Raw genomic sequence first — 26,410 nt, 5'->3', positions numbered from 1 at the left:
AATCAAGTATTCTCCTGATAGCAAGAATTGAATCTTCCTGTTGATCTAATAGCAGCACTAAATTACCCCTTCTCATAAAAATATCAGAAACAACAACAACAATCATAATAATAGGTGTGTTTACAACTGTGTCTCTTAAAAACAGATCTAAAAGGCATGCTGGGAATAGCTGCAATTTCTATAACACAGAAGCAATTGATTAAGATGGTCAAACTAACTTCCACATGGCAATAGCTGCTAAGAAAGTAATTAGGATGCTTTATACGAGCACATCATAGGCAAATATGCTAGCAGCTTTTTAGGATCATGGTACATGATTGTGAACTTAAAACAAAGGTCTGGATTCTGTGATAATGGTTTCTGAATATATGTTATGAACATAAAGACTCTTGGAAAGGCTTAGTTATCAGACAAACTTTAACCATTTTCATTCTACCAACATCTAATTTTGCCAGTGATTTTTTATATATCATCTTTGAGGGGGAAACAGCATAGTCTACATTTTTTTCCAGAATATTCAAAGTCTGTTTTAGACCACACAAGAATAAGATTACGATAACTCAGTTGTTCACCTCATTTGTGTTACCTCCACCATTGCTAACAGTTAAATTAAAGCATCTGCAAATGTTTTTTTTCTGAGGAACTCCAAGGTGAAAGCAAACACATAACAGCAAAATCCTTAGCAGAGCTGGGGGAAGCCAAATGGCTCACAACAACTGGTAACAACTCTGGAAAGATAAGGCCAATTAGCTCTTAGCAAATCAAGGTGACTAAGTTTTACTTGAGAAAATGGATAAGGCTGCTACGAAATCAGTTGAAGATCAGTTTCTAACTCTGGCATATTGACTTCTTCTGCAATGCTGGGCAAACCACCCAATTGCTTTTTTCTTAGTGGAGAAATTATAAATAAACAATCTAATAATACTTTCCCATTCTCCCCATCTGAAACCCTGTAGAGCCACTGCAAGTCAATGTAGTTCTGAGCTAGGTAGACCAGTAGCTTGATGCAGTACAAAGCAATTCCCTATGTTCATAACTATCACCAGTACAGCTGGAAGGTGGTTGTAAGTAAGCCTGGACTTCTTTCCATACATTAATCCTGTTGCATGTGATCATGGGGACTGTAGTTCATGACAGCTTATGCTATAACGCCTTTCTGTAGTCTAAAGGTAAAAGAAGACTTGTTTTCATTGCAACAGACTAATATGACTACGTCACTGGAAAACACCCATCCCTTCAGTGCCTCTATCTGCTGTTTTAGAGATGGGTCTCAATATCCAGGAAATACATTAGTGTCAGAGGGCATTTTCCCAGTTGTCCTCTCTAAGCAAGTTAGGACACACACTGCATTCTTTCTAAATGTTTAAAATGTACAGAGATTAGAACAGGGGCAGGGTGTGGGGAGTTACAGATTTGCATGAACAACTGAATAAACTTTGAATCAAACAACAGAAGCAACGACTTAGAAGCACACTTTTTCAACTAGATTGAAGATCATGAATGGTAAGAATTATCAATACGTGACTGAAGGATAAATATTCCGCTGAGCTGGATATAAGGTTTCAAACTATACTCTACATACCAATATGCTATTTTAAAGAGAGACAACCAAATGCAGCTTTGCAACATGCTTTAATGGTGAATATGCATTGAAATAAAATACATGTGTATGCTTCAGACAAGTGAAGCTTTATGATGTATAACTGGGATCTGCTCATGTTATAGTTTTCATGCATGAAGCAGCCCTGACCAGCAAATGAAATATTGTGTTATCTAGAGATAACTGGAGAAGGCATGGCTGCCACATGGTAGCCATTTGGGGGACTGCTTTGCGCTTAGGACATCAGATTTCCTTATGGCTGCCATCGTGACTGTCAGCCAGAATTACCTTTCATGTTATCAATACTTTCATGAGTTTTTTACCCCGGCATTATCTGCAACAATATCTTTAAGCATTTTTATCTTCCTCTAAATTTGTCTTCAGAAAGTCAGAAGTCACAGTGGAGGGGGACGTGGAATGAGTTGACCCCTTGCAACTATTTATGCTTATAGCACAACACGCGTGGAACTAACATGATCATCATATCTCGTTTGTTGCATACTTTTTCTACCAAAGTGTTGGTGCAAAATCATTATAAAGTAGGGAAAGTGTCCTGTGGGTAAATGAGTAGAACACAATTCTGCATCAGCCTTTTAAAAAAATAATAAAGGAGGAAGCTTTGCAATCGCTAGCAAATCTGAAAGTAGCAGTTATTCATTATAATGCAAATATTTATGTTGGACCAAAGTAAACTACTCAAAATGAGTCAGTGACCTGAAAATAATTGGGGCATGAATCTTTTAAAGCAATCCATCATCTTTTAAGAAATACATTTGGGTGCAGACATTCTCCTCACTTCAAAAAGTATGTTTTTGAAAGAGACTGTCTAAAACTTTCACCAGCTCTTTATTCTCAGCCACTATCTAGCCATTTTAACCTTATTTCGTATGCACATCCCCATAGCTGCATTCTGACACCTGACCTCCCATCCAAGAGGTCTTATGGTCTCCTTTGAATGATCTCATTTCAGATGCAACACATGCCCTATCATGTTTCTATGAGGCTTTAAAAGGTTCCTTCTGCCTTGATGTCCAAAAACCAAGGTTAGTCTTCAACTTGGATTCTGCATGCAGCTACACAATTTAGTATAGAGTCAGATCAGTATAAATAGAGGGGTTTTAAATAAAGTCACTCAGAATTGAAGCAATAAGCCTGCAGGCAGTTCATAGTTTAAGTTTTCCATGTGCATGCTTTTTCTTCAGCTTGCATCTACTTACCGACATAGCTGCATGGTCATTGTTGTTATTCTGAGAAGGAAACCAGTAAGGCAATCAAAACAAAACAAAAAATAAAAATGCACTGTCAACATTAAATTGCATTTGGTAGCAGTCAGAGGGGGTAGGGGAGGGCTCTTGAGAAAATAAGTAATGTCTGCCAATAGGCTTTCTTTCCTGAAGATGGGAATGGTTCAAAATTATTATTCGAGATTGATCTGCCATGGTTCAGCCAAATTAGTCTTCTGTTTGCAGCTGTAAGAGCCAAATAGACACAATTTTTAAGTGATATTCTGAAAGTGTAATGAATTAATACACAGCACAGTGCTAGAAACCAGAGAAATAAAATATCCTGTTTAAGCAGTATTTTCCGGCAGACAGGCTGGGTAGATTTCGTTTCAAGTGCTATTTGAAGAGCTTTGGGAACATATAATTTCAAAACTCCTTGGATTAATCCAGATCTCTGCAGATGGTCTACTACTGTGTACTGGGGCTTCTGGGATGCCCCTTTATAGCAGCAGCAGATCCCTGTAACACCCCTCGCCCCGGCAAAATGTTGATCTACAAGATCAGTGCTTCTCCAGAGCAGCATCCCTTGAGTCATGAGAAGCCACTGACAGAAGGAAGCATCAACCCTTGTCTGTGTGAATGGAGAAGTGCTTTCAGCTCACACATGGGGGATATGTTACATCGCAGCCATCATCAATCTGTTATTTTGCTACTTTCCTAAAAATATGTGTAAGGAATAGTAACAGACAGTGTTTAAAAATAAATACATCCATCCGTTAAATGGATCAGAAATGTAAAAAGTCTTGTTTTCAGTACAAATACAAAAAAAACACCCTGCCCTAAAAAACAACAACAATGCTGTTGCTATCAAGTGGCAACACAGACAAATATAATACAAAGACACTTTTAGGGAAACGAAGCTAAAGAAACATATCTAGCAACCAGATGACACCACAGTAGCTACAAGCAATAAGGATAATTGTGCAGAGATCTCATAGTAAAGACAAGATAGCTTTATTGTGGGCTGCAGATGTACTTTATAGTTAAACGCTATGAGGCTGGAGTCAGAGTTGTGCTCAGTAGTGTTCCACTCATTCTGGAGGAAGAAGATCGGGAGACAAACTTCACCTAGTCTTCCTTTCCTTTGCAGCCTCCAGAGCAGTGTGAGAGATGGAATAGGGAGCAGCAATGGGAAGGAGGGGTCAGGAAAGATCACCTGCCTAGCTTCCTTAGGCAGGAAATCTCCACTCCAGGCACTCATGTGCCCAGAGAAGCCTCTCCTGGTGTGCATGGAATCCACTCCCTTGATCAAAATTAGCCTCAAAAGAAGAATTAAGTTGATGTGTACTTCATTGCAGTGGATCTGTGTGTAGTGCCAACCACAGTTTCTCCAGTTTCCAGAAAAGTCAGTGGCTCCTACTCTACTCTACTGGATCTCAGTACCTTCCATATATGGAAGGAGCATTTCCATCCACAGACTAGCTAAACTGGATCAAATCTATTCATTGTACACGAAAAGGTGCTAAGATATTAAGAAACTGACCAAGCTACACACTTATGACTAAAAGGCTTTCACAGGCATATGTAAAACACACACACCTTACATTGCTGCCTCTACATTAGTGTCTGTTTTAAATGTTTTCATCCCTGAAGTCAAAAGTAAATAAGTGACACTTGCTTGAAAAATGATATTATAGAAATGCTGGAGAAAGACTCCTCCGGAATCTGTTGTCCAATGAGACCATGTCAGGTCACTTCATGGTTATGCTTCTGGTTGTGTTCTATAGTAAAGATGTAGCCAGGCACAAGTCAAAGAACATGGCTGCATAATATATTTTGTTCACTACAGACGCTACAAACTCATAACTACTACAACCCTACAGAAGTGGCATATATGTGGGGAGATTTCCCCTACAGCCATGTGGCCTAGGAACTTACAGTCTGATCCTAGAAACACACTTGCTTCAAGTTTCAATGAACATAGTATTTAATAGTTTAAGATACATTTCCCTACTGAATAAGTGGGGAATGTCCACCCCATGGGTTAAATTAGGCCTGCCGGGCCTCTCAGTTTGGCCTGCAAGTCCATTTCCCCCATGCCTAGCCTACCTGTCACTCACCTGACGGCATATGACGTCGGGTGCCGGACAGTAAAGGAACAATTGGGAATCTTAGAAAATACTCCCAAATTGTTCCTTCACAAGAGCAGCTTACATTCACAGCTGTTGAAAATTGGCATTAAATGCAAACCCAGGCTGCTTTTAGCATAAATCAGACACACCGAGAAGCTACCAATTGGAGCCTATTGGACCAACAAAGTTTGGCCACTCCTGCACTAATAACCCCCATTGATAACAACCTACGAATCCCACTTTCCAGATTAGGAGGCAATGGGCACTTGCAGTCCCTGGAGAGTCGTGGACAGTCACAGGTGGACTAGATGGACCAGTTATCTGATTCAGCTAGAGCAACATCATATGGTCACTCCATCTCTCAGCAATAAAAGAAGCTTTCCCCCTACCTGCAACTACCTGGGAAGTGCAGAGCATGGCATGGATGCTGTCTACAAACTTGGCTTCTATCAGCATCTCTGCAGGAGGGTGTTTTTGTTTGCTTGATTTTTGGCGGGGCGGGGAGAAGATTTTTTCTAAAGGAAACTTCACCCCACCCCCATCAACTCCCAAACAAAAACTTCTCAAGAGATATAGATTTGTCCCCACCCCTCTGTACACACACAGCTGCTTCAGATGTAAAACTCGCCCGGCACCTAGGTCTTTTCAGTGCCAGATGAAGGCCTTTTTGTTTTTACAGGCATTTTAAGATCTTTCTTTTTGCGCTCTGGAGCACTAATGTATGTTTTCCTTCTATAGGTACCCATTTATTTGGTTCCTCACTGTATGATTTTTAGAGCTCTCCCTGTTTTCATGGATTCAAACTTCTGTTGTTAGCCACCCAAAGACATTGTTCATTGGGCAGTATACGAATGATGTTGTAAGTAAAATTTCCTTTACTTACCAACCAAATGTCAAGACCTTCACCTAAGGCTTCTCATTGATCTAGTCAGCCAAGCCTTTCCATGAATTGAAATCCTGCTTCTCTTGGAACCAAGTCTTGCTACCCCCATCTTTTCAAGAAGGCAACCCTCCTTCATACCTTCAGCATGGTATGCCAGTCCAGAATACATCTGGAAACTCCCTGCAAATTGAAAATCAGCACAGCAGGCAAAGGCCTGGAACAGAACTGTGAATCCTCATGAGCTAGCTTTCTTAACACAGGAAAGATTCATCAGCAATGTGATGTAAACTTACTGTCTATAACCTTGCTGCATGTGAGGATCCAGGCAAGGCCTGCCAAATAATTCTTAGAAGGAACTGTCCAGCATCCATCTCCTCCTTCTCAACTGCCCTTGTTGCTCTCAATCCCTACTAAAGTGCATTCAGCTACAACTTGATATTTGACATACTGACTTCTCTTCCATTGCACAACATCTGCAGGCTAGCCATGGTTGAATATGTGTCAGTAAACATCTGGAGAAAGCCAACTTGTGGGAAACTCTTAGTACAAACATGGCCATGGTGAATCACATTGGTTAAATGTATCAAGTCTAGTCTCTGTCACTTGCCAATGCAGCCAAACACAAGCCACTGAGGAAATCTAACATGTTTGCACTGTGCCAAAGCATAGCACAGAATTATAGATTTCGAATGACTCTCAGAAGTTTTCCAGCTTAACTTCTTTGATTCAGTACCGTCTAGATATAGTGTAAAACACTCTCACACAAAACAAGAAAACAAGTTGTACGGGACGGGATGGATCGCAGAGACCAGACATAATTTTTATTCTTGAAGCACTCCTATAATATAAGGAGTCCATTGCCTTTAATGAAATAAAATTTAAGTCGAACTCGAGCAGGTTAACTTATATTTATTTTCATAAATATAACCAGCCAATTAATAAGCAGCCAAAATAACAACTAGAACATAAAATAGACAGTGACCACATACTTGAAGCAAAGGAATATTTGACTTGATAACAACAGTTTACATACTTCTTATATTTTAGGGGGAAGAAACTCAAAGAGGTTTTCAGCATAGTTTAAAACTTTTTTTAAAAAAATCTAGTCTGGGTACAATTTAAAAAACAAAACAAAATAAAAGATTCAGGGGAAAAGTTTAAAATCTTCTATGTAAAACCTGTGTTACGGTGTTACAGTCGTTTTACACCATGTTTCCCAAAAGCTCTGTAAACACTAAACACTTTCCTGTTGTAGCAAGGTAGGCAATGGAAGAACAAAATGTAGAAAACATTATTGTGTGCAAACGTCCATTTTTAAAAGAACTTAATTGTGCAGTAGCTATTTCACCTGCAAAACCATTCACAATATGGGATATTGTGCTGGTTTTATGCTATCCTATAGTTTATTTTATTTGTATATACCGTTGGACACCACCTTGATACTTTATATGAGGGAGCAGCAGATTAATATTTTTATAAACAAAACAACTCATCTCACAGCAAGTTATTATAAACCTCAAATCGACAGATTTATAGAAAAGCAGTCAATGTTTATGAACTTCTGGAATGAGAATTTTCATAACATGCAGTGTTTTCCCCCAATGATGTAAGGAATTATTATTGGTTCTCTTATCTTCTAGCAATTATATGTGAATAAGCATTGGTTTACGGTGCATTTAAAAATGAATTTCTTTAAAAGAAGAAAACAAGAACCAAGTTCTTTATTTCACCACTGTTGTGGATTCAAATGAAATACGGCAAGGTTGCAGTTTCATTGTTAGCTGTGGCATAGAATAATGTTGGGACTGGCACCATGATTAACATTAGTCAGGGCTCTTTAAAAGAAAAAAAAAGAGAAAAAGAAGAAGAAGGCAGGACTGGAATCTCATTTGCTAATTCCGGATAAAACAAATTCTGGTTAGCTCCAGTGCAGATGAAACACTACAGCATGGTTAATTCTAGCAAGGGAAAAGGGTGTGGACCAATTTCTGCTTAGAATATCACAGTGGCCCTGCTAAGATGAAAACAAACCACAAGAAGCCTTGGGTTTGCACTTTCCCTTTAAACAGACAGTGTGCTTAATTATGACTAATTGCAAATAGAAAGCAGAAACTTCTGGTACTCTCCAGCGGTCAGACCAGAGAAGGTGGGGAATGCATAATCCTGAGACTAAGCAAGACCCAATCCTGCAATGCCTAACTCTTTTTTCAAGAGTTCAGCCCATTTCTGAACTGGGTCTATCTGTGATCGAAGCAAGTTTGATACAGGTCCCAGGACTGTTGTTTCTTCCACCATGTGTGTCATTCGCACCCTTAGACTGTATTACAAATAAAACTTGCAATTACTTGCAGTTTGTATACTTACAGGCAAGTGAGTGAAAACCTGAAAGGTGCTCCTCAAGAAATTAATAAGATCCATTAAATAGCCACTGGCTCTCCCATCTGGCTCACTCATTGTCCAATCATAGTCAGCAAGCTGGATGAACTCATCAATCTTTTGGTTAAGTTTGGTATAAATTTCTCCTTCAGCAGCATGTCTCGCATCCTGGGGAGTGGGGAACAACAGAAGTATGCTGAAGTTTTAGTATCCTAGAGATAGTTTCTTCAAATGTAGCAAATGAGGGTCAAGAAGTGAGGGGGGGGCCCAATCATTGTTATTGTAATCCAGACCTATCTATCTATGGAGTCCATGTCTAAACCACTGTTTTATTTTTCTATTCACAGCATAGAAACATGCTATCCCTCTGCTGTGAAGAGAAAAATAAAACAGGCAACTCAAGGAACAACAAACGTTACAAAAACGTGCCATCGTTTCTGTCAGGGAACTGACATCGGAGGGAGAGGCGAAGGGGAGGCTCTCAGATGATGCTGGCGAAGGACCCAGCAGCAGGGGGAGAAACAGCTCAGTAGAGGGGGAAGCCAATCAGCGCAACACCAGGGATAAAGGGGGGCAGACGGGGGGAAGTGGAGAGAGGGCTCCAGGACTCTTCACTGGACATCAGTGAGGAGAGCCCAGGTCCTCCGCTACCCACGCCTTCCCTGCGCAGAAGACTCCCGCGCAGTGAGAGGAGGAGGAGACTGGGTGTCAAACAACTTTTATGTTGGAAGAGGTTCAAGAAACGCCCACTGACGGATTCTGCCAGTGACTGAGACAGCCACGATGAGAAGGGGCTGTGCAGTCAGAAAGGTTTAACAAGGCAAATTAACTGAGAAAGGCACCAGTTTACACACGAGTAACTCATACCTATTACAGTTTCATATATAAATGTAACATTCATACATATTACTAATATAGAGAGACTGGTTTTGGTTTTTTCTTCTGACACCCTTCCCCTCTCAGCCTGCTTGCTCTCAGCAATGACTCTGCACATGCACCTTGGCTCTCACACCCAGGGCCCAAACAAACACATGGTTTGTGAGGAAAGTGCTTTTGCAGTCCGATTTTCCCTGGGCATCCGGATATCTACGGCGGGAATAGGATGCTGCATTAGGGCGGCCTAATCCAGCAGGGCTCTCCTTATGTTTAATTTGATTAAACTGACAAACTTTGTGAGAGGACGGTAATTGTTTCACGTTTTTAATGTTTTGGAATGATAAACTGCAAATAATACACAACTGTATATTGTTATTGGTAAGGATGTATTTTAGACTAAATCTAAATAGATATTTATGTAGAGCATCTAGACACGTCACTAATATTTTTTTTTAAAAAAAGACACTGGAAACCAATAAATTTGAAATCTACGAGTCTTCTGCTATAAGAACTCACAGAACACTATTTTGCATAAGGTGTATCATTTAAAAAAACCAAAACAAAACAGAATGCCAAGAGAGAAATCCAAGTTATTTTTTAAAAACATATTAAGACTGATACAATTTGCCTCCAGGAGATGAAGTTTGCCTCCAGGAGATGAACAAGAGCAGAGCATGCCAAACGGCAGGATAGCTAGGCTGATGAGATGTATTCAGCTTTCCATAAGAAGGTACACAAGGATTAATAAAAAAAGGATTTTCCATCACAAGTGAAGCGTATGCATTGGTGTGATTCTCTGGGGTAAAAATAATACGTTTTTAGTAATATAGAGAGCAGGAGGTGGGGGGAAGAATCTACAAAGGGGTATGCTTTTATAACCTGGTTGGGCTTTGTTTGCAATTAATTTTGGATTTTTGTTTTGTTTTGTTCCAGGAGCTTAGATACAGCAAATGACAGTCACAGCATGGTCCCACAGACAATTAGATAATGTGCATATAGCTTGATATAGAGGCCCTTCATTAATACTTCTACTTAATCCCAGAGTGAAAATAGAAAGAAAGAAAAGGTTAAGCCAAAGCACAGAAGACAGGCTAGTACATTCCTTTCTTGAGTATACACAAGATGCAGCATACACATAGGCGGCAAACTGTGAACTCTCACAGAACATAATAACAAGGGGGACAGACATTTTTATCTGACACAGGAACAAAAAACAGCTGTTGCTACTACTGGTTTCACATGGAATATCCATTAAAACTTTCACTAAAAGTGTCTTTGGGTTCCAGAGTTCCACTCAACCAACTTCTAGACCGTGGTAGTCAACCTTTTTATACCTAACGCCCACTAACGAATCTTTCTTGATGGTAAAATTTCCTTACCGCCCACCAGTGCTGCAGTAACATGTGCCCTGTTCCTATGATCTGTTGAGCTTCCTAGTCCTAACGTCAACATTAAACATGGCACAGGGGAAAACATAATGAATTTGTCTGAGCAAAAGAGTGAAAACTGATGACTGTCAGGAGGATGGGAAGGGAGAGCCAAAGACTCTCTTCTCTTTCGTCTACCTTCTCTCTGCATCAAACCCCAAAAAACAGGATCCATGGGAGGGAAGAAGAGCTCTGAAATCTTTTCAGCCGCAAAGGGGTAACCCCTCCATCCATGAACAAACCTTTTCTCAACGATCATAGAAAAGAAGAGTCCATTAGCTTATTGAAAGCAGTCTCGCCTGACAGCTCCTTGCATCATCTGAAGAGAAGGCGGCAGTGCCTGCTTCCTTTCAGCAGGTACAATTTTACCAATTCTGCCCTGCACCTGCCACCACTCTAATTCCAGGCCCAGGTCTAGTAATGTTGAGTCCAGTGCTAGATTCCCTGATGGCCCAAAGGAAGTTTGCCATGTGTATCCTTTTCTGTTTGGGGGTGGATGAGACACATAGCTGCAGAGACAGCCACTATTTTTATGCGTGGCAGATTCCCAATAAGAAACAGTTATAATAAATATTTGTATTAAGCAGCTACAGCAACCAGTAGGATTCTGAGGATTTCTCCAGTGCCCTGCTAAGCAAAGGCTGGATGGCTGTCTGTCATGTATGATGCTCTAGTTGCAGGGGGTTAGACTAGATGGTCCTTGAAGTCCCTTCCAACTCTGCAGTTCTATGATTCTGTTATATATATGAAAATAAGATTCTGTTTGGAAGTTCATAAAATGTGGTTCCATATATTTCAACAGAACCAACCCATGGGATCAAAGCTACAATGCAGCAAATCCTGTAGGAAGATCATGCACCCATGGAAAACGTCATCTTTGCCATTTGCCCTGGTTACAAAATTCATAACAGTGCAACTCCTCAAATTAAGTGTTCCCAAGGCTGAAAATTCAGGAGCATGGTATTAATTCCTTTGAGCATGCCTTTATCCTGCTTATGTCCTCCGTTAACCTTGACAACAGAGATTAACATTGGAATTTGATAGGTTTATTTTAAGATTTAGTTACAAAATTAAAAGTACTGAAGACAGAACTAGCCTCAGTAGGAATAATCCTGTTTAGTTTGTTGGTCTGTGAAATCCTGTCGCATTTGGGTGTATACACAATAAGGCAATTATTTGAAATGGAAGATATAGCTGTCATGGAACCAACCAATGCCTGTTTTTGTGTGTTCACTTATTTTACAAAATGCAACAAATTTATAGGACTAAACTTTGAACCTATGCTACGCTTTACATTACCACTCCACATATTTTATTTATTTAACATACTCAACAAATTTTTTTTGCCTCTGGGAAATACCATATCTAGGATTGAATAATCCATAAAACATCCCATAAGCCCAAAGGGTGTTTGAACCAGGTTTCTCAAAACAACAGCTCCTCACTCTACCTACCAAACTAAATTTGTAGCTGAAGAGTTTGAAAAACAGTATGTGAAATGGGGCTGGGACTGGGGGTTAGAATGGCTATTCAATGGTGGGGGTGGGATCGAACTTTCCTTTACATTAGCACAAGGCATCTTGTATATACTTATTTGAGAGTAATATCTGTCAAACATTGAGAGCCTTTTGCAGCACACAACAGAGCTGCCTGCAGCTCTAATAAGTCCTGATTTGCAATCTCTAAAATATTCATCAGTCAGATATTCCCGCCATTTTATTTTGGCTCCAAATCGCATTGTTTTTGCTCAGGTGTAAAATATGAATAGCCTGTACAAAGTATCTTTACCTCATTCTCTGGCAAATGGATAATGTTCACTGTCTTGCAGACAAGGAAGGGGAAAGTGCACGCGCGCTCTCTCTCTCTCCCACACACACACACACACGAGAGAGAGAGAGAGAGAGAGAGAGAGAGAGAGAGAGAGAGAGAGAGAGAGAGAGAGATTCAACCAGAAATCTGCCAGGGTGCTAGGGTATAAGTTATATAGAAACTCGCCTGTACTGACTTAGAGACATGAGGTGGTATTCAACTAAGTCAAGAATCTTCAACCTTTCCAGATCCAGGACACACTTTTAACACCAATATGCATTTGGATGCCAATTTCTTAATCTGTCCCCATGTATTTGCATGGTGGTAGTGCTCCTGCTGTTCCCCACGCTGGATTAGGCCAAGACTTACCGGTGAGTCCCGACCCACCAGCTGAAGACCAGCTGAACTAAGTTATGCACAGAGTATACCCACTGAAATTAATGAACTTGACTAAGTTAGGCACATTAGTTTCAATACCGTATTGGCCTGAATATAAGCCTCACTTTTCCCCCAAATTCCGACTATAAAAAGTTAAAGTGCGGCTTATATTCACGAACTTATGGTATGCAGCCAGGAGCGGAGGGCAAACAGCGGCAGGAGCAAGGCAAAGCGGCACCTGCCCCATGCGTACTCCCCCGTCGTCTCCCCCAAGGCCAGGAAGGGAGAGAGCGAGGAAGGGGAAAAGCCACTGGTAACGCAGCAGGACTCCCCCCCCCGCCCCCGCCCAGTGTGCAGCCAGGATCAGCGAGGAAGGGAGCAGCTTATATTCGGGTATTTTTTCTTTTTCCCCCCCTCCAATTTTAAAGGGGTGGCTTATATTCGGGTGCAGCTTATATTCAGGCCAATATGGTAGATTTGCTCTGAGTAAAACTCGATGCTAATCATTGTGCATACAATAAGGATACCAGACGTTCCCGTTTCCTGGGGAAATCCGTTTCCCGGATTTACAAATCAGTCCCCTGACAAAATCCTGTCATTCCTACCGAAGTTTAAAAGTGTCCCCGGATTCATTGAAAAAAAATCTGGTAACCTTAGCATACAAGGAATGAGAAACTGCTTCTTATTCCAAGCCCCAATGGCAGAAGAAGTTTGTTTGTGGCTTTCAAACTTCCAGAGAAGAGGGCAAATCTAAAGGACCACAATGATGTATGGAAGGCATGCGATGCCAGTGCAATAATTCTAGCCAGGCAACCTGATTAAAACATTCTTTCACATGTGTTTCTTTGGGAAACAATGGCATGCTTTTGCTAATTAAAAACAATCTGAGATAACTACCAACATGTATGATCAAGTTTGAGAAATATGTAGGTGTAGCTTTGACAATATTGGGCACAAACATGTTCCAGTTTTGCCTACTTCCCAATACGACCCCATCAAGACCTATATGGCACACAGTTCATCATGGATTAACTTTAATGAGATTATCCCAATTTAAATTAAGAGAACCATCGAAAAACAATGACATCTGCCCCACAATAATAATGAACTAAAGCCACAGTAGTGTTGCATAATATTTTTGGTGGAGTTACATATTCCTGGCTGTTACATTCATAACCTGCCTCCCAAAACAGAGAACTAAACCAAGCTATACCCAGAAAGGAATAATTGTCTTCCCTGGTTGGGACCTGTGTATTTAAAAATGTTAACCAAAAGATGGTAACTCTTTGCATACCTTAAACGTCGATAGACCATAGAGTCTTGCAGTATGGAGAGTTTCTTGTGAAATATTTGTAATGTTGGTTATAAAGTCCTCAAGGTATTTACAAGCTTGTTCCAAATGCGTTGTGTTTATGATAATTTGCACCAGCTTTAACAACAACAGAAAACACAGAAAAGGAACAAATTCTGATAAAATACATTTGCAATACACAACCAAACTTGAATCGACTATAGCAGAAGAGACACAACTAATTTAAAGGAGATTATTCAGAATGCTTATTAGCAAAAGCTACAAGGTTGTAAATGGATTGCTACAAGAAGCAAATTTTCCACCTTCAGAGAACCTACTATTATCTACTAACGATTATCTAATACATTATCTACTACTACTAATAATAATAATTTATTATTTATACCCCACCCATCTGGCTGGGTTTCCCCAGCCACTCTGGGTGGCTTCCAACAAAATATTAAAATACAGTGTCTATTAAACATTAAAAGCTTCCCTAAACAGGGCTGCCTTCAGATGTCTTCTAAAAGTCTGGTAGTTGTTCTTCTCTTTGACATCTGGTGAGAGGGCATTCCAAAGGGCGGGTGCCACTACATTGTGCCAACTACAGAATTCCCATTTCTTGGAGAGGACAATGCATCCTATATCATTCATCACAATTCATGCAGGGTGGTGATAACTTTCTGGGCTTGTTAAGTGCCACCATTATCCTGAGTGAACCCAATAGTTATACTAGTGGGCATGTTCCCTTTCAGGAGCTTCTAGTTGAGAAGCTTTGGCGGACATGCACGGCTCTTAGGGAAAGTCTGAAGAATCAGAGAACTATGCACAAGAGCACCCAGAACACTGAAGCATGCATTTCAAAACTTACCTCCGTCAAACCTATGTGAGGCTTTTTTATGAGGTTCTGTAAACAACTGCTTAAAGTTCGAGTCAGCAGCAAATTTGTCGATTTTCTAAGCATATCATCTATCTCTGTTGAACTGAAATGCAAAAATTTAAGATGGTTTGAAAACGAATGATTAAACCACTGATGAAACTTTAAAATAATTGTGCAGCCTTTTTTCTCCCTTCCCGGATAACCAAGTAGAAATCTGTTCAGCTCCAATAGAGGACAGGCCATCAGTCAAGCAACTGCTTTGTTAACAGTTTAACAAACTTTTAAGATATGCATTTATGAAAAACTCGAACTATGTTCATAGCATCATTGGGAAAGAGTAATCATCTGCATATTTTAATAGTTCCTGGTTAGAGATGAGGACCCAGAAGTCTTATTTATTAGTTCAGTATGTGTGAAGGGAGAGCAATTTACAGTTGTCAACAGTGCACAAAGCTTGATGACAAACTGGAAATAGCTTCCAGATTTCTGAACGCAAAAGGGAACAGCACATTTTATCCAGTTAGAACCAAGCAATATTTTTCAGACTGGCTTAAATGGAAGCCTTTTTTTATAATGAATTTTTGTAATGAATTTCTCCCATCCATTAGAACCTGAATGTCTTACTATTTTGAATGGTTCTTAAAGTAAAATGTAATGCTGAAGGATGGGGGAGGGGGGAGAGAGAATAAATGTGGTCCCTAACAAGGAGACATACAGCAGCTACTCAGGTTTGCCCCAACTTTCCCAAATTGTATCTGTCTCCATGAATAGCATTGGACGATCTTCTGCCCTCCACACCCCTACTTTTCCAGGTGGAGGCTGACTCATTATGTGCCCCAAGTAGGTCAGCTTTTAACCAACATGGTATGGTATATTACTCGGGGTTACCATAAGAGAAGGGACATGGGTGGTGCTGTGGGTTAAACCACAGAGACTAGGACTTGCCGATCAGAGGGTCGGCGGTTCGAATCCCCACGATGGGGTGAGCTCCTGTTGCTCGGTCCCTGCTCCTGCCAACCCAGCAGTTCGAAAGCACATCAAAGTGAGAGTAGATAAATAGGCGGGAAGGTAAACGGCATTTCCGTGTGCTGCTCTGGTTCACCAGAAGCGGCTTAGTCATGCTGGCCACATGACCCGGAAGCTGTACGCCAGCTCCCTCAGCCAATAAAGCGAGATGAGCGCCGCAACCCCAGAGTCGGCCACAACTGGACCTAATGGTCAGGGGTCCCTTTACCTTTACCATAAGAGAAGAGAGTACGTTGTGGCATTTCTTAGTCACTTTGGAACTGACATGGTTGAATACGATGCTATGGGTTTCACAAAACTAACTTTGCTACTGATGTGGAAAGGATTTTGCTTCCCAGTTCACATTGACCTACCGCTCTGTTTTCCTTGGGACCAGCCAACATTAAAGTTTCAATCTGTCTAACAGTGGAGGGCTCTATTCCCAGGCCCATAAAAACTTTCCCTATAGTCCACGTTGGGATGGCAATGAGATGGCCCACAGAGCAAATTCCAGAAAATCCCATGAGGATTTAGAAAAACATGCCTGGTGCTAGCCATATTTCCATATCATAGTCCATCCTGGCTGTTTCGTGGCACAGACCCAGGTCATCAAGTCTGGCTTCTGCAGCCGCCTCCCTGCCGTGAACCACTACTAGTGGGATTGGCAGCAACAGCAGCAGATATGTTCTATACTTATTTTTACTTTTCATTTCATTTTTTATACCACTTTAAATATTTATGGAACAAAATATCAAAGCGGCTTACAACCTACATTAAAACACCAAACAATACAGAAGAAAACGTAACAGAAGGAAGTAAAATATACATTCAAAACAACATAATTATGACAATCTTTTGTTCTTTTGATAATTGTGCTGCTCTAAATGTAGATTTTATATTTGATTTCATTTAGTAATGTTTTCTTTTGAAATGTTCAAGATATTTTTTTGTTAACTTGGCAGCATTAAATGTGCATTCTGTAGTTGCATTAAATGCTTTAAACGTGCATTCTCTGGTTGACCTCCTTCATAATGTTTTATTTTGAACTCTTTTAAGATAATATTTTCATTTCCTGTTAATTACATAGCTTTGAATGTATACTTTGTATTTGCCTTTTTTTCTGAAGAGCATAGCCAAAATAAGTATAAAGTCAGAAACAGGAGTTCTGTGTACCTGATCGGATACTAGTTAATACATTTCAGCACCTCTATATGTTCATAACCAGGCTGCAACACTAGCAATGATCCCACATGCTCCCTAGTTGCAAGAAGACTGCCAGCTGTTTGATTTTGATGCAACTTACAGATTCCTTATCTGGTAACGCAGCCATCCTCATACATGCATTGTTGTACTGCATCTTACCATATTCGCAATTGCTCCATCTAACTCAGCATCGCCTATGCTGACTGACAGCAGCTCTCAGGGCTTTCGGAGAGCAGTCTTACCTTTACCTACCTGGGATACAATTGAACCTGGGACCTTTAGATAGCACACCTTGTGTTCTGAGTTCCAAACCTTTCTTCTTGTATATATATATAGGTCCTATGTGTCTTTTACACACACACACACACACACACACACACACACACAGCTTTTGTAAATGCTTACCTGCGATGAAGTGACTCTGAAAACTTAAGGCTTGCATAAATGAATTCTTTGACCTGGATATAAATCTGAGGCACTGACTGAGACATTGGAAGTTTCTTTGGAAAACCCTGCTGTGGAAACAAAACACATATGTGCCATGTTACGCTGCATTTCAAAGTGGCTAAAGCTAAGCAGGTTGGAGAAAAAGGACTGTAATATCATATGCTAAGCTAGGCATCCCCAACTTGTGGCCCTCCAGATGTTTTGGCCTACAATTCCCATGATCCCTAGCTAACAGGACCAGTGGTCAGGGATTATGGGAATTGTAGTCCAAAACATCTGGAGGGCCGAAGGTTGGGGGTGCCTGTGCTAAGCTGTATTTGGCTGTGATATCTCTATAGTCATAAAAGTTTCCCCTCTCTCTGCATAGGGAGAGGCATGCCATTCCTAACATCTGATGGGCAAGGCCGCAAGAGACTGACAACACAATTCATCATATAAAAATATGCTACAGTATTCAGATCTCTCCAAGTTGGGACCACAAATACGGCCATACATTCCAAGCTGTATAAATTGAATTTTAAAAGGCAAGGGAGGCTATAAGTATGTTAAGTTTTGCTTTTTTAAAACAAAAAAACAACAACACACTAATTCATCAGGTTATTTCTCCTTTTACAGGATTCTACAAGTGTGTACTGCTCTCTTAATGCCCAGAACACCTAAGGACTGAAAAAGAGGATTGGGTAGTAAGAGGAAATCTACACACAAAAGAAGATGAGCTGAGAGGAAGGGCCCAGGCACACAATCCCATTGTCCTCGCCTTCATCCCTAATTAATGGTTACGTCTGCACTGAGACAATAATATTTATTTATTATTTATTTTATGTATCTATACTTCACCCCAAAGTCCCAGGATGGAAATACATACACTTCAAAAACAAAATTGTGCATATACACCAGACACATATTGAAAATTGATCCTAGCTCGCAGGCAAACTAGGATTTGAGCAAACCAGTTTGCTGCATTCAGACAAAATTACAATGGTTTGCCACTAACTGGAAGAAGCCTCCTCTTCTATGTGCACATAGAAGAGAGGAAAGAGGGAGTGCACTTGGTTTGGAGGATCATCAGAATGCCTCCCCAGGTGCTTTTGCACAGTGTGTGTTTTCTTACCTTATCAAGTTCCGGATCTTGAAAGGGAAATTTGCTAATGACAATTTTGTACTCTTCTTCATTTGAGACGGGAATTGGGCTGCAATTATCTGCTTCAAAAATATCCCTGTGCAATCAAATGAGCATATTAGAAACATAAATACTGAAGCACACGGCAAACGTATATGGGCACAATCTAGCCAAAGTGAAGCACTTCTACGGCTTTCAACATTGAGAGCTAAGCATGTGCTGAGCTCTGGTGTCACAGACTGCTTTTGAACCATCTAATTGCTAGCGCTCAAAGTCTGGGGACAGGAGCAGCTGTGAACCGCTGGTGGGAAGGAATACATAGAAGCAGAGGCAGCACTATTTAAAAGTGATTGCCTGTTAGGCAGAGTGTCCAAGGGTAGGAAATAGAAACCCGTGGGACTTCAGGTATTTGTTTATTTTGTGTAATTTAGACAGCTTCTGTTAGCCATGGAGATAAACAAAGACTATGTAGGACACTGTAGTCCTGCTCCATCTTTCACACATTTCACACACACTTTCAATTGTAACTTTGACAATAATTCTAAAGAGCTAGAATTTTTTTCTTTAAGTGAAATCCCCTGGCTGGATATATGCAACTATATAGCCATCGAAAGAACAACCAAAACTGGTTAACATTACTTTGAAACAGGATCTTCATATTCTGTGATACTAACCTGAACAATACAGCCCATTTTTTAAGCAGCGTTTCGTTGTACTGGTCCCTTATTTCAAATAAAAGATCAAAGAGTCTATTCACAGGAAACCCGTAGCCCTAGGAAAACAGAGTTTAAAAACATATTTTAAAAGATGCTATCGCTGCAAGTGAATATAAGTGAAAATATGATACCACAAAATTTTAAGAGTTGATGCCTGCTATCAATACATAAAGGCATCCTTAGTATATACATGTCCTTAAATAATACATTTCCTTGGCTTACTGTTTAGACATTGAATTGAATTGAGTTGGGCAACAGAAGGGCTGCAAATGAACACCCAATGAAATGCTTACAACAAAGTATTTTACCACCAACCTGCAAGGTGTCAGCAAACACGACAATCAGATTCTTCAGCTCCAAAACAAGATCAGGATCAGTGCAATAGGACTGAAAGGTAAAAACCGCATATTGTGTTTCAAAAATCGAATTTTAACCAATGGAAGGCTTGGAGTAGATGACCCTTGTGGTCCCTTTCAACCCTACAATTCTATGAGTCTATTATTCTAACTGCTCAAAATGATCCATCTACAAAACAGTCATGCAACAAAATGGCATGAATGAACCAGGCAGAGGGCCTTCTCGGTAGTGACGCCCGCCCTCTGGAATGCCCTTGCATCAGATGTCAAGGAAATAAACAACCACCTGACTTTCAAAAGACAACTGAAGGCAGCCCTATTTAGGGAAGTTTTTAATGTTTGACGTTTTATTGTGCTTTTAATATTCTGTTGGGAGCTGCTCAGAGTGGCTGGGGAAATAAATTATTATTATTATTATTATTATTATTATTATTATTATTATTATTATTGGAATGTACTTATATTGATGGATTTGCTTTTGAAATAACAATGTTGTGTTTTATATTGTTGTTTTGTGCCCTGGGATCTTTGGATGAAGAGTGGGTAATAAATGAATACTATTACTACTATTTTTGTGAGGTGGTGCGAATATTATTTTTTAATCACAACGGACACCACACAGGTTGCCACAGTCCCATTCTGTCAGCAACAGTTAGAGAATCTGCTTTGCATGCAGAATGTCCCAGATTCAATCTCTGGTATTGCCAGGTAAGGCTGAGAGAGACCCAAATCTGAAACCCTGGACAACTGCTGCCAGTCAGTGTAAACAATACTGAACTAGATGGACCAATGGCTTGACTCATATTATAGGGCAGTTTCCCAAAGTTGAATGCTCCTAAGCAACTGAAGCTATTCCACTCTTTCTCATGCAGGTATTCAGCTGGGCAAATTGAGCAAAAATAACTTTGCATTAAATGACACACATTATATAGTGATTAATTATCCCTCAACCAAATAATACAGATATTAAATTAACAACACTGTTCCAGTTTCAAGTAGCTGGAAAGAGATCCAAGGCATTGTGTCTCTGTTGCAACAGAAGTACCAAAAAAAAGAGAGGGCAGCTCTAAGGGTTCCGCTGGTGAAGTTTATTTTGGAAACAGGGGTTTTGGAATGATAATTAGGAACTATTTCCTGGTGCTGCTTTCAGCACTAAACTAATTCAATCTGATCTAATGAAGAGGTCAGTTGAAACTAATTAGGACGGATTGCAATAATAACAGCAGATTAACTCTGCATATTCTAAACTGCCGGACTAAAGCCACAGTTTGGAAGACCCAGGGAGTTGTAAATCAGCAAAGGATTATGCAGATAGCCCAAGGCTGTGGCTCACAGCCTGAGACTGGTGGGACAAACAAAAGCTTGGCAGGCTCTCTCCCAATCTGAGCAATTTTTAATTACAAAAAAACCCACAACACCCTCCCAATAATGGACCTGGATTCCCCACCCCCTTACTTTGACATGATCCTTCCTTTAAACACACTCAGAAGTTCTTTAAGTAAATAAACCTAAAGGGCATCTTCACAACACCTTCTCACTTACCGAATGAGTTCTAAGGACCGCAATAATCTTTGAAAGCGCCATGTTCCAGAGTTCATCAGTGTAAGCTCTCGTTATCAATCCTTGGGTTACGTGCAAAATGTGATCTTCTACTACAAAAAAACTGAACGCATAGAAAATAGTTAAGAGGAATAATCGCTGTTAAAATCATAAATAATCAAACAACAACCCGCTTCTTGTTTGTTTCTTGCTCTCTCTCTCTCTCTCTCTCTCTCTCTCTCTCTCTCTCTCTCACACACACACACACACACACAGGTTTAAACCAGTGTTACCAATTTTTATGGGGTTTGCTGCTAGAGGGTGTTTAACAGGATTACACAAACCAGCTTGAGGGTGAAAGCCACCCTTTGTCATTTGCCTTGAAACTAGTAACTGAGTTGCAATAGCAGTCATAAAGCTAATTTGTGACCCCACCAGTGGGGGCAAGGCTGTGGGACAGAACCAATTTCTCCTATCCAAACAGACAGTCAATGAGTTTATGGTACACATACACTGATGAGAGTGACAATTCTCTGTGGGGCCAGGGAAAAGAGAACGGGGGGGGGGGGTTGCACTGGAAACCCCATTCCAAGAGTAAGCACAAGATTTGCTTTCAAGCAAGCTTAAGCTATTTCGGGATGGAGGTTGAGCATGAGTTATTTGCTCTCTCCGCCCCCCCCACACTGCCTCCCAGGCATCTGGCAACATCTGAAGCAGGCAGCAGTCAACAGGTTAGGCAAAAATGCAGTTAGCATTGCTGCAAATCAACACTGAACAAGCTGAAGAGTCAAAAGCTACCACAAAGAAAGGCCTATAAAGCAGGAGAGCAACAGACACCCATGTTTTGGAACTCACCCTACAATCTGACTGAAGTATCTTCTGTAACCTTCCACCGTTTCATGCTTTAAGAAAAGAACGCAATATATATATATATATAAACAGTTATCTGATATGTTAAGTATTTCAAAACAGACCAATCTCCATTAAAAGGAAAATTAAGTACCATGTTTGACTGTGGCTGCAACACTAGTCTTGCTTGTTTCCTTCTTTGTTTTCTATAGTAATTTTCAAATGTCTCTGCATCACCCTAAAGGGGAAAATAAATATATACATACATCTTTTTTTAAAAAAAATAAATCTTGTGAAAGTACACAGACAAAAATGTATGTTACGTTTGTGGAATGGCAATACTCTAAACACACCCAAAAGCACTTCATCTGAGACATTCATTTGTAACATCAGGTGACTGACAGGAGTGTGGACCCGCCCAAATGTCAAAGTGGTCCACTAGGGGTGATGGAGTTCAGGATCCAGCCTACCAGATGGAACCTGTTCCCGACCCCTAATTTCACATTTAGTTCAACAAACTCATTTTGACAATACTATTGAACAGCAAGTTGACATTCAACGACTCCTTACTTAGAACAAAAAGAACATTTTCTTTTCCAATTCGCATCATTTATAAGAAAACTTACAACGCTGATTTGTGACATTTCAAAAGCCATGGGGGAAATATCTTGCCTCTCAAGGATTTGTTCACTGTTAAGTTTCCACCACCAGTGGATGAAATTTAAAACAACATGAAAAGCTGACAATTATTCCTGATGTCTTGGGCTTGGAAGGGTATCAACTTTATTGAAGGATGCTTTGCCAAGAATCTTAAATTTAGTTGAAAATGTAAAATGGGGGTGGGGTGTTACTATGTTGAAAGGTCGGCCAAAAGTACTGACTGTTTTTCTGCAGGTAACAAGAAATCAAGGCTAGCTCCTACAGCATTAAATAAACCCATTTATGATGTTTGAAGTTTAAAGTTTCCAAATATGATTTACTACTATTCAGCAACATGGTTAGAATTGATTATATTTTGCTATGAAAAAGGAAATGGGTACCCTTTGGTATATAAATTGAGCAGAGTTGTGTTCTCATCCATCTGAATCTAGCACCAAAGCCATATTCTTGCAAAGTACTTTAGAAAATCAGCACTCACGAAATCTATCTAGATTATGCATAAGTGCAGTTTTGAAAGTACTGTATGGGACCGGGGCGGGGGTGGGGGGGGGGGAGAGAGAGAAAGGAAAGAAAAAGAAACCAGCTATTTCTCCCTTACATCATGCTAAATTTTAATTAGATAGTTATATTCAGGTTTGGAAACATCATAGCGTGCCCAGATTTAAAGATGTCACACAGATTAGGGCTACCGTAAATAGAGTAGGCATTGCTGTTAGGGCATTATCTTCCTTAATAGTTTCAGTATGTTCAAGTAGTATAGTTATGTGGTGTGGAATATCAGTTTGAGAAAAATGAGAACAAACCTTTTTCTGGTGTGCTTTTCACTCTCCTTGATTAACATTGCTAAGACTTCATTTAATATTTAAAATAAACATCTATTTGTGGCACGTATTTAATGGCCACCCTCTATACTTCATTGGTTTCTATTTCCTATGAAATGGGGGGGGAATTGTCCCCTGACTCTCAGAACTCTTCATAATGTGGGGGGGGGGAATCTATTTAGATCTTTTTTATCGTGATGATTCATTCAGAAAGAACCATCTGTCTACTTAAAAACCACAACAAAAATTGACTCATCTGTATATACTGAAATTAATGTAATTTGCATGTAAGCAGAATTTAAAAAACAAAACAAAAAACCCCTCTTAAACTGCTCAAGTTCAGCTTTACTACTCTTGCGGTTAGCTTAGCTTACTTATTTAGGTTTCCATTAATTAGTAAATTCAAAGCAGAAAGATATATTGGGTACCGTAATAAGAAATTACAGACATGGAAATACCCACTACACTCAGATGGCTTTCTCAAAATGCAAAGCTGAAAGATTATTTAAAAATACAAGATCTGTAAACTAAGCTGGTGGTTTACATTATCAGATCAAGAGAACTATACAATACTTTCTATTACTCTAAAAATAGATTCAGCGAACGGACACCTATGTATGTAAGTACTTACCATGCCATGTGAGTTTTTATCTTCAGCCAAGAGCAACATGTAATTCTGAAACAACTACTGTAGCATAATTGCAAATACAGCACAGTATTTACCTAGCAGGAGCATTTTTCAAGTAGCATTCTTCCTAAACGCACAAAGTAAATAGCAGCTGTGGGGGTGGGTGGTCCAGATCAGTTCCACAGCAGGGGGGAAAGGGTTAAAACCCTTCCCCTGTCATGGTCCCAGTCCCGACCACTGCTCCCCATCACCATGACTATTCAAGAAACAAAGCACACAAAAGCTAGTTTCCAACAAGTGAAAAGGCTTGTGATGCCTAATCAGCAACAGCGGTACAGTATTTTTACTGTATCAAAGCTACTAGTTACAATTTTACCTTTGGAAAGCTCTAAAGTTTCCATTTTGCCACTTGAGTTGTTCGTGGTCCACCCCGCCCCCATATGAGTCATATTTGTCAAATTAGCTACATGAGCAAGATCTTGCAACTATCCAACAGAACACACACTTTTTCACTCCCGTACCTTTCAATGGGAGCAACTTAAGCTTATGCTTAATTCTCCCACTGAAATTACATCTGAATTTAGGTATATTTAACTCATTTGCTGGAATGTGCTCTTTACCCTACATCAGGAATAGGCAAACTTGGCCCTCCAGATGTTTTGGGCCTACAACTCCCATCATCCCTGACCACTGGTCCTGTTAGCTAGGGATGATGGGAGTTGTAGTCCCAAAACATCTGGAAGGCCGAGTTTGCCTATGTCTGCCCTACACAGTGAGCATATTCTTACCTAAAACAACACAAGAACCATAATTAATTTGATACGAAGGATGCTCTGTTGGGATAGCAATTACTATTGCTCTGTTGCTACCAAGAAACAGGTTCTCTCTCTCCTGATCACCCAATAACAAAAACTGGAAATCTCTCATGAATTCCTACCCTGGATGGAAGGTGCATATATCGACACAATCTTATAAAAATTCTGGTACAGGTATTAATGGATATAAACTAAAGGATGTCAACAGAGTCTGGCAGAAACAGCACACTCACATTATTTTTAGAACACAGGTGGATTTCTGTTAAGGTAGCTGCAATGGTCTTACGAAAACTCATGTAGTTTTGAGACACAGAAAGAAAACAGACAAAAGGATAAGAGGAATGTAAAAATTAAAAATCCCCACAAAAAAAAACGAATGATATACGTACCAGAACTGAGTAAATATGCAAGCATCGATAAACAGGAGAAAAATCTACCAGATCATGAGCTGTCAAAACCTGTAGGAAGGGGGAACCAAAACACATTCAGCTGCAGCATGACATTCATAAATCAAATGAGCATTAGAAACTAATAACAGTAAGCCAAATAGGATGCCAGCATTTAGATAGGAGGCAGACTCTGCCATGATCGGCCATTTTGGTAATTGTACAGGTGCCCTTGACAGATAAAGGCCTGATAAAAGTATGATTCCCTTCTACAAATATTGAAGTCAAATCAAAATTGCCTGAATAATATTCAGTGAGCACTTATTTCTCCACTCTTTCCTCATGGGATAAAATTAATGGTTATACTCTGTTCTTTATTTAGTAAAAAATAATAATGTAGTGCTGGAACTCATATATTGATAAAAGTGTCATGGCTGTCAGCACAAAATGGCTGCCGGGGCAGCAAAAAAGATGTGCCAGTACTTTGTACAAGTGAGTATTGTAAAAAATGAAAATCCAAAAACCACTTTCCTCAACCAGCAGCTTTCTCCCCGCACCCCATTTGATGTGGCAAATTGCTTTTTTAAAACTGAGGGCTTTTTCATGCGGAAAATTGCTATTCAAAATGAAAAGAAAGCTACCGGATTTTTCGCCCTATAGGGCACACTGGCCCATAGGGCGCACCTCATTTTTGGGGGGGGAAATAAATAAATAAATAAATAAATATTTACACACACACACCCCAGTCGCGGGTCTGGGGAAGCCGGAGCTTCCCCCGACCCCAGCCCCCAGAACAGGGAACTCCCGCCGGGCTCGCAAGGCTTGCAGACATCTGCGCGAAGCACGGGGCGTGCTCCGGGGCTGCTGCCCGCAAGCCTTGCAAGCCCGGCGGGCCCTCCGGCCAGGCTCCCAAGGCTTGCGGATAGCTTCCTGAAGCCTGGAGAGCGAGAGGGGTCGGTGCGCACCGACGCCTCTCGCTCTCCAGGCTTC

The 26,410-nt window shown here is 40.3% G+C and overlaps 1 protein-coding gene across 14 annotated transcripts in view; it reads right to left on the bottom strand.

The window, feature by feature from the left end:
• The window catches only part of EXOC6 (exocyst complex component 6), a gene marked incomplete at its 3' end in the record, with an annotated part of 92,166 nt that overhangs the window by 38,355 nt on the left and 27,401 nt on the right, over nucleotides 1–26,410 (bottom strand). For 6 of the 14 annotated variants that reach the window (XM_081192174.1, XM_081192168.1, XM_081192169.1 and 3 more), the window contains exons 8-19: nucleotides 25,424–25,492; nucleotides 22,265–22,348; nucleotides 22,117–22,163; nucleotides 21,265–21,385; nucleotides 19,682–19,753; nucleotides 19,325–19,422; nucleotides 18,642–18,747; nucleotides 17,489–17,598; nucleotides 14,867–14,978; nucleotides 13,999–14,133; nucleotides 8,203–8,382; nucleotides 2,818–2,847 (exon numbers count right to left, since the gene is read on the bottom strand). In XM_081192174.1, coding sequence (XP_081048300.1) covers nucleotides 2,818–2,847; nucleotides 8,203–8,382; nucleotides 13,999–14,133; nucleotides 14,867–14,978; nucleotides 17,489–17,598; nucleotides 18,642–18,747; nucleotides 19,325–19,422; nucleotides 19,682–19,753; nucleotides 21,265–21,385; nucleotides 22,117–22,163; nucleotides 22,265–22,348; nucleotides 25,424–25,492 — 1,164 coding nt within the window. The remainder of the gene's footprint in view (nucleotides 1–2,817; nucleotides 2,848–8,202; nucleotides 8,383–13,998; nucleotides 14,134–14,866; nucleotides 14,979–17,488; nucleotides 17,599–18,641; nucleotides 18,748–19,324; nucleotides 19,423–19,681; nucleotides 19,754–21,264; nucleotides 21,386–22,116; nucleotides 22,164–22,264; nucleotides 22,349–25,423; nucleotides 25,493–26,410) is intronic. The other 8 variants (XM_081192177.1, XM_081192176.1, XM_081192170.1 and 5 more) reach the window with 3 other exon arrangements.

This window comes from Podarcis bocagei (assembly GCF_964188305.1).
Source record: "Podarcis bocagei genome assembly, chromosome: 4".
Taxonomy (NCBI): Eukaryota; Metazoa; Chordata; class Lepidosauria; order Squamata; family Lacertidae; genus Podarcis; species Podarcis bocagei.
Note: the sequence above shows the minus strand (reverse complement) of the source record. Positions and strands in the feature narration are given on the sequence as shown.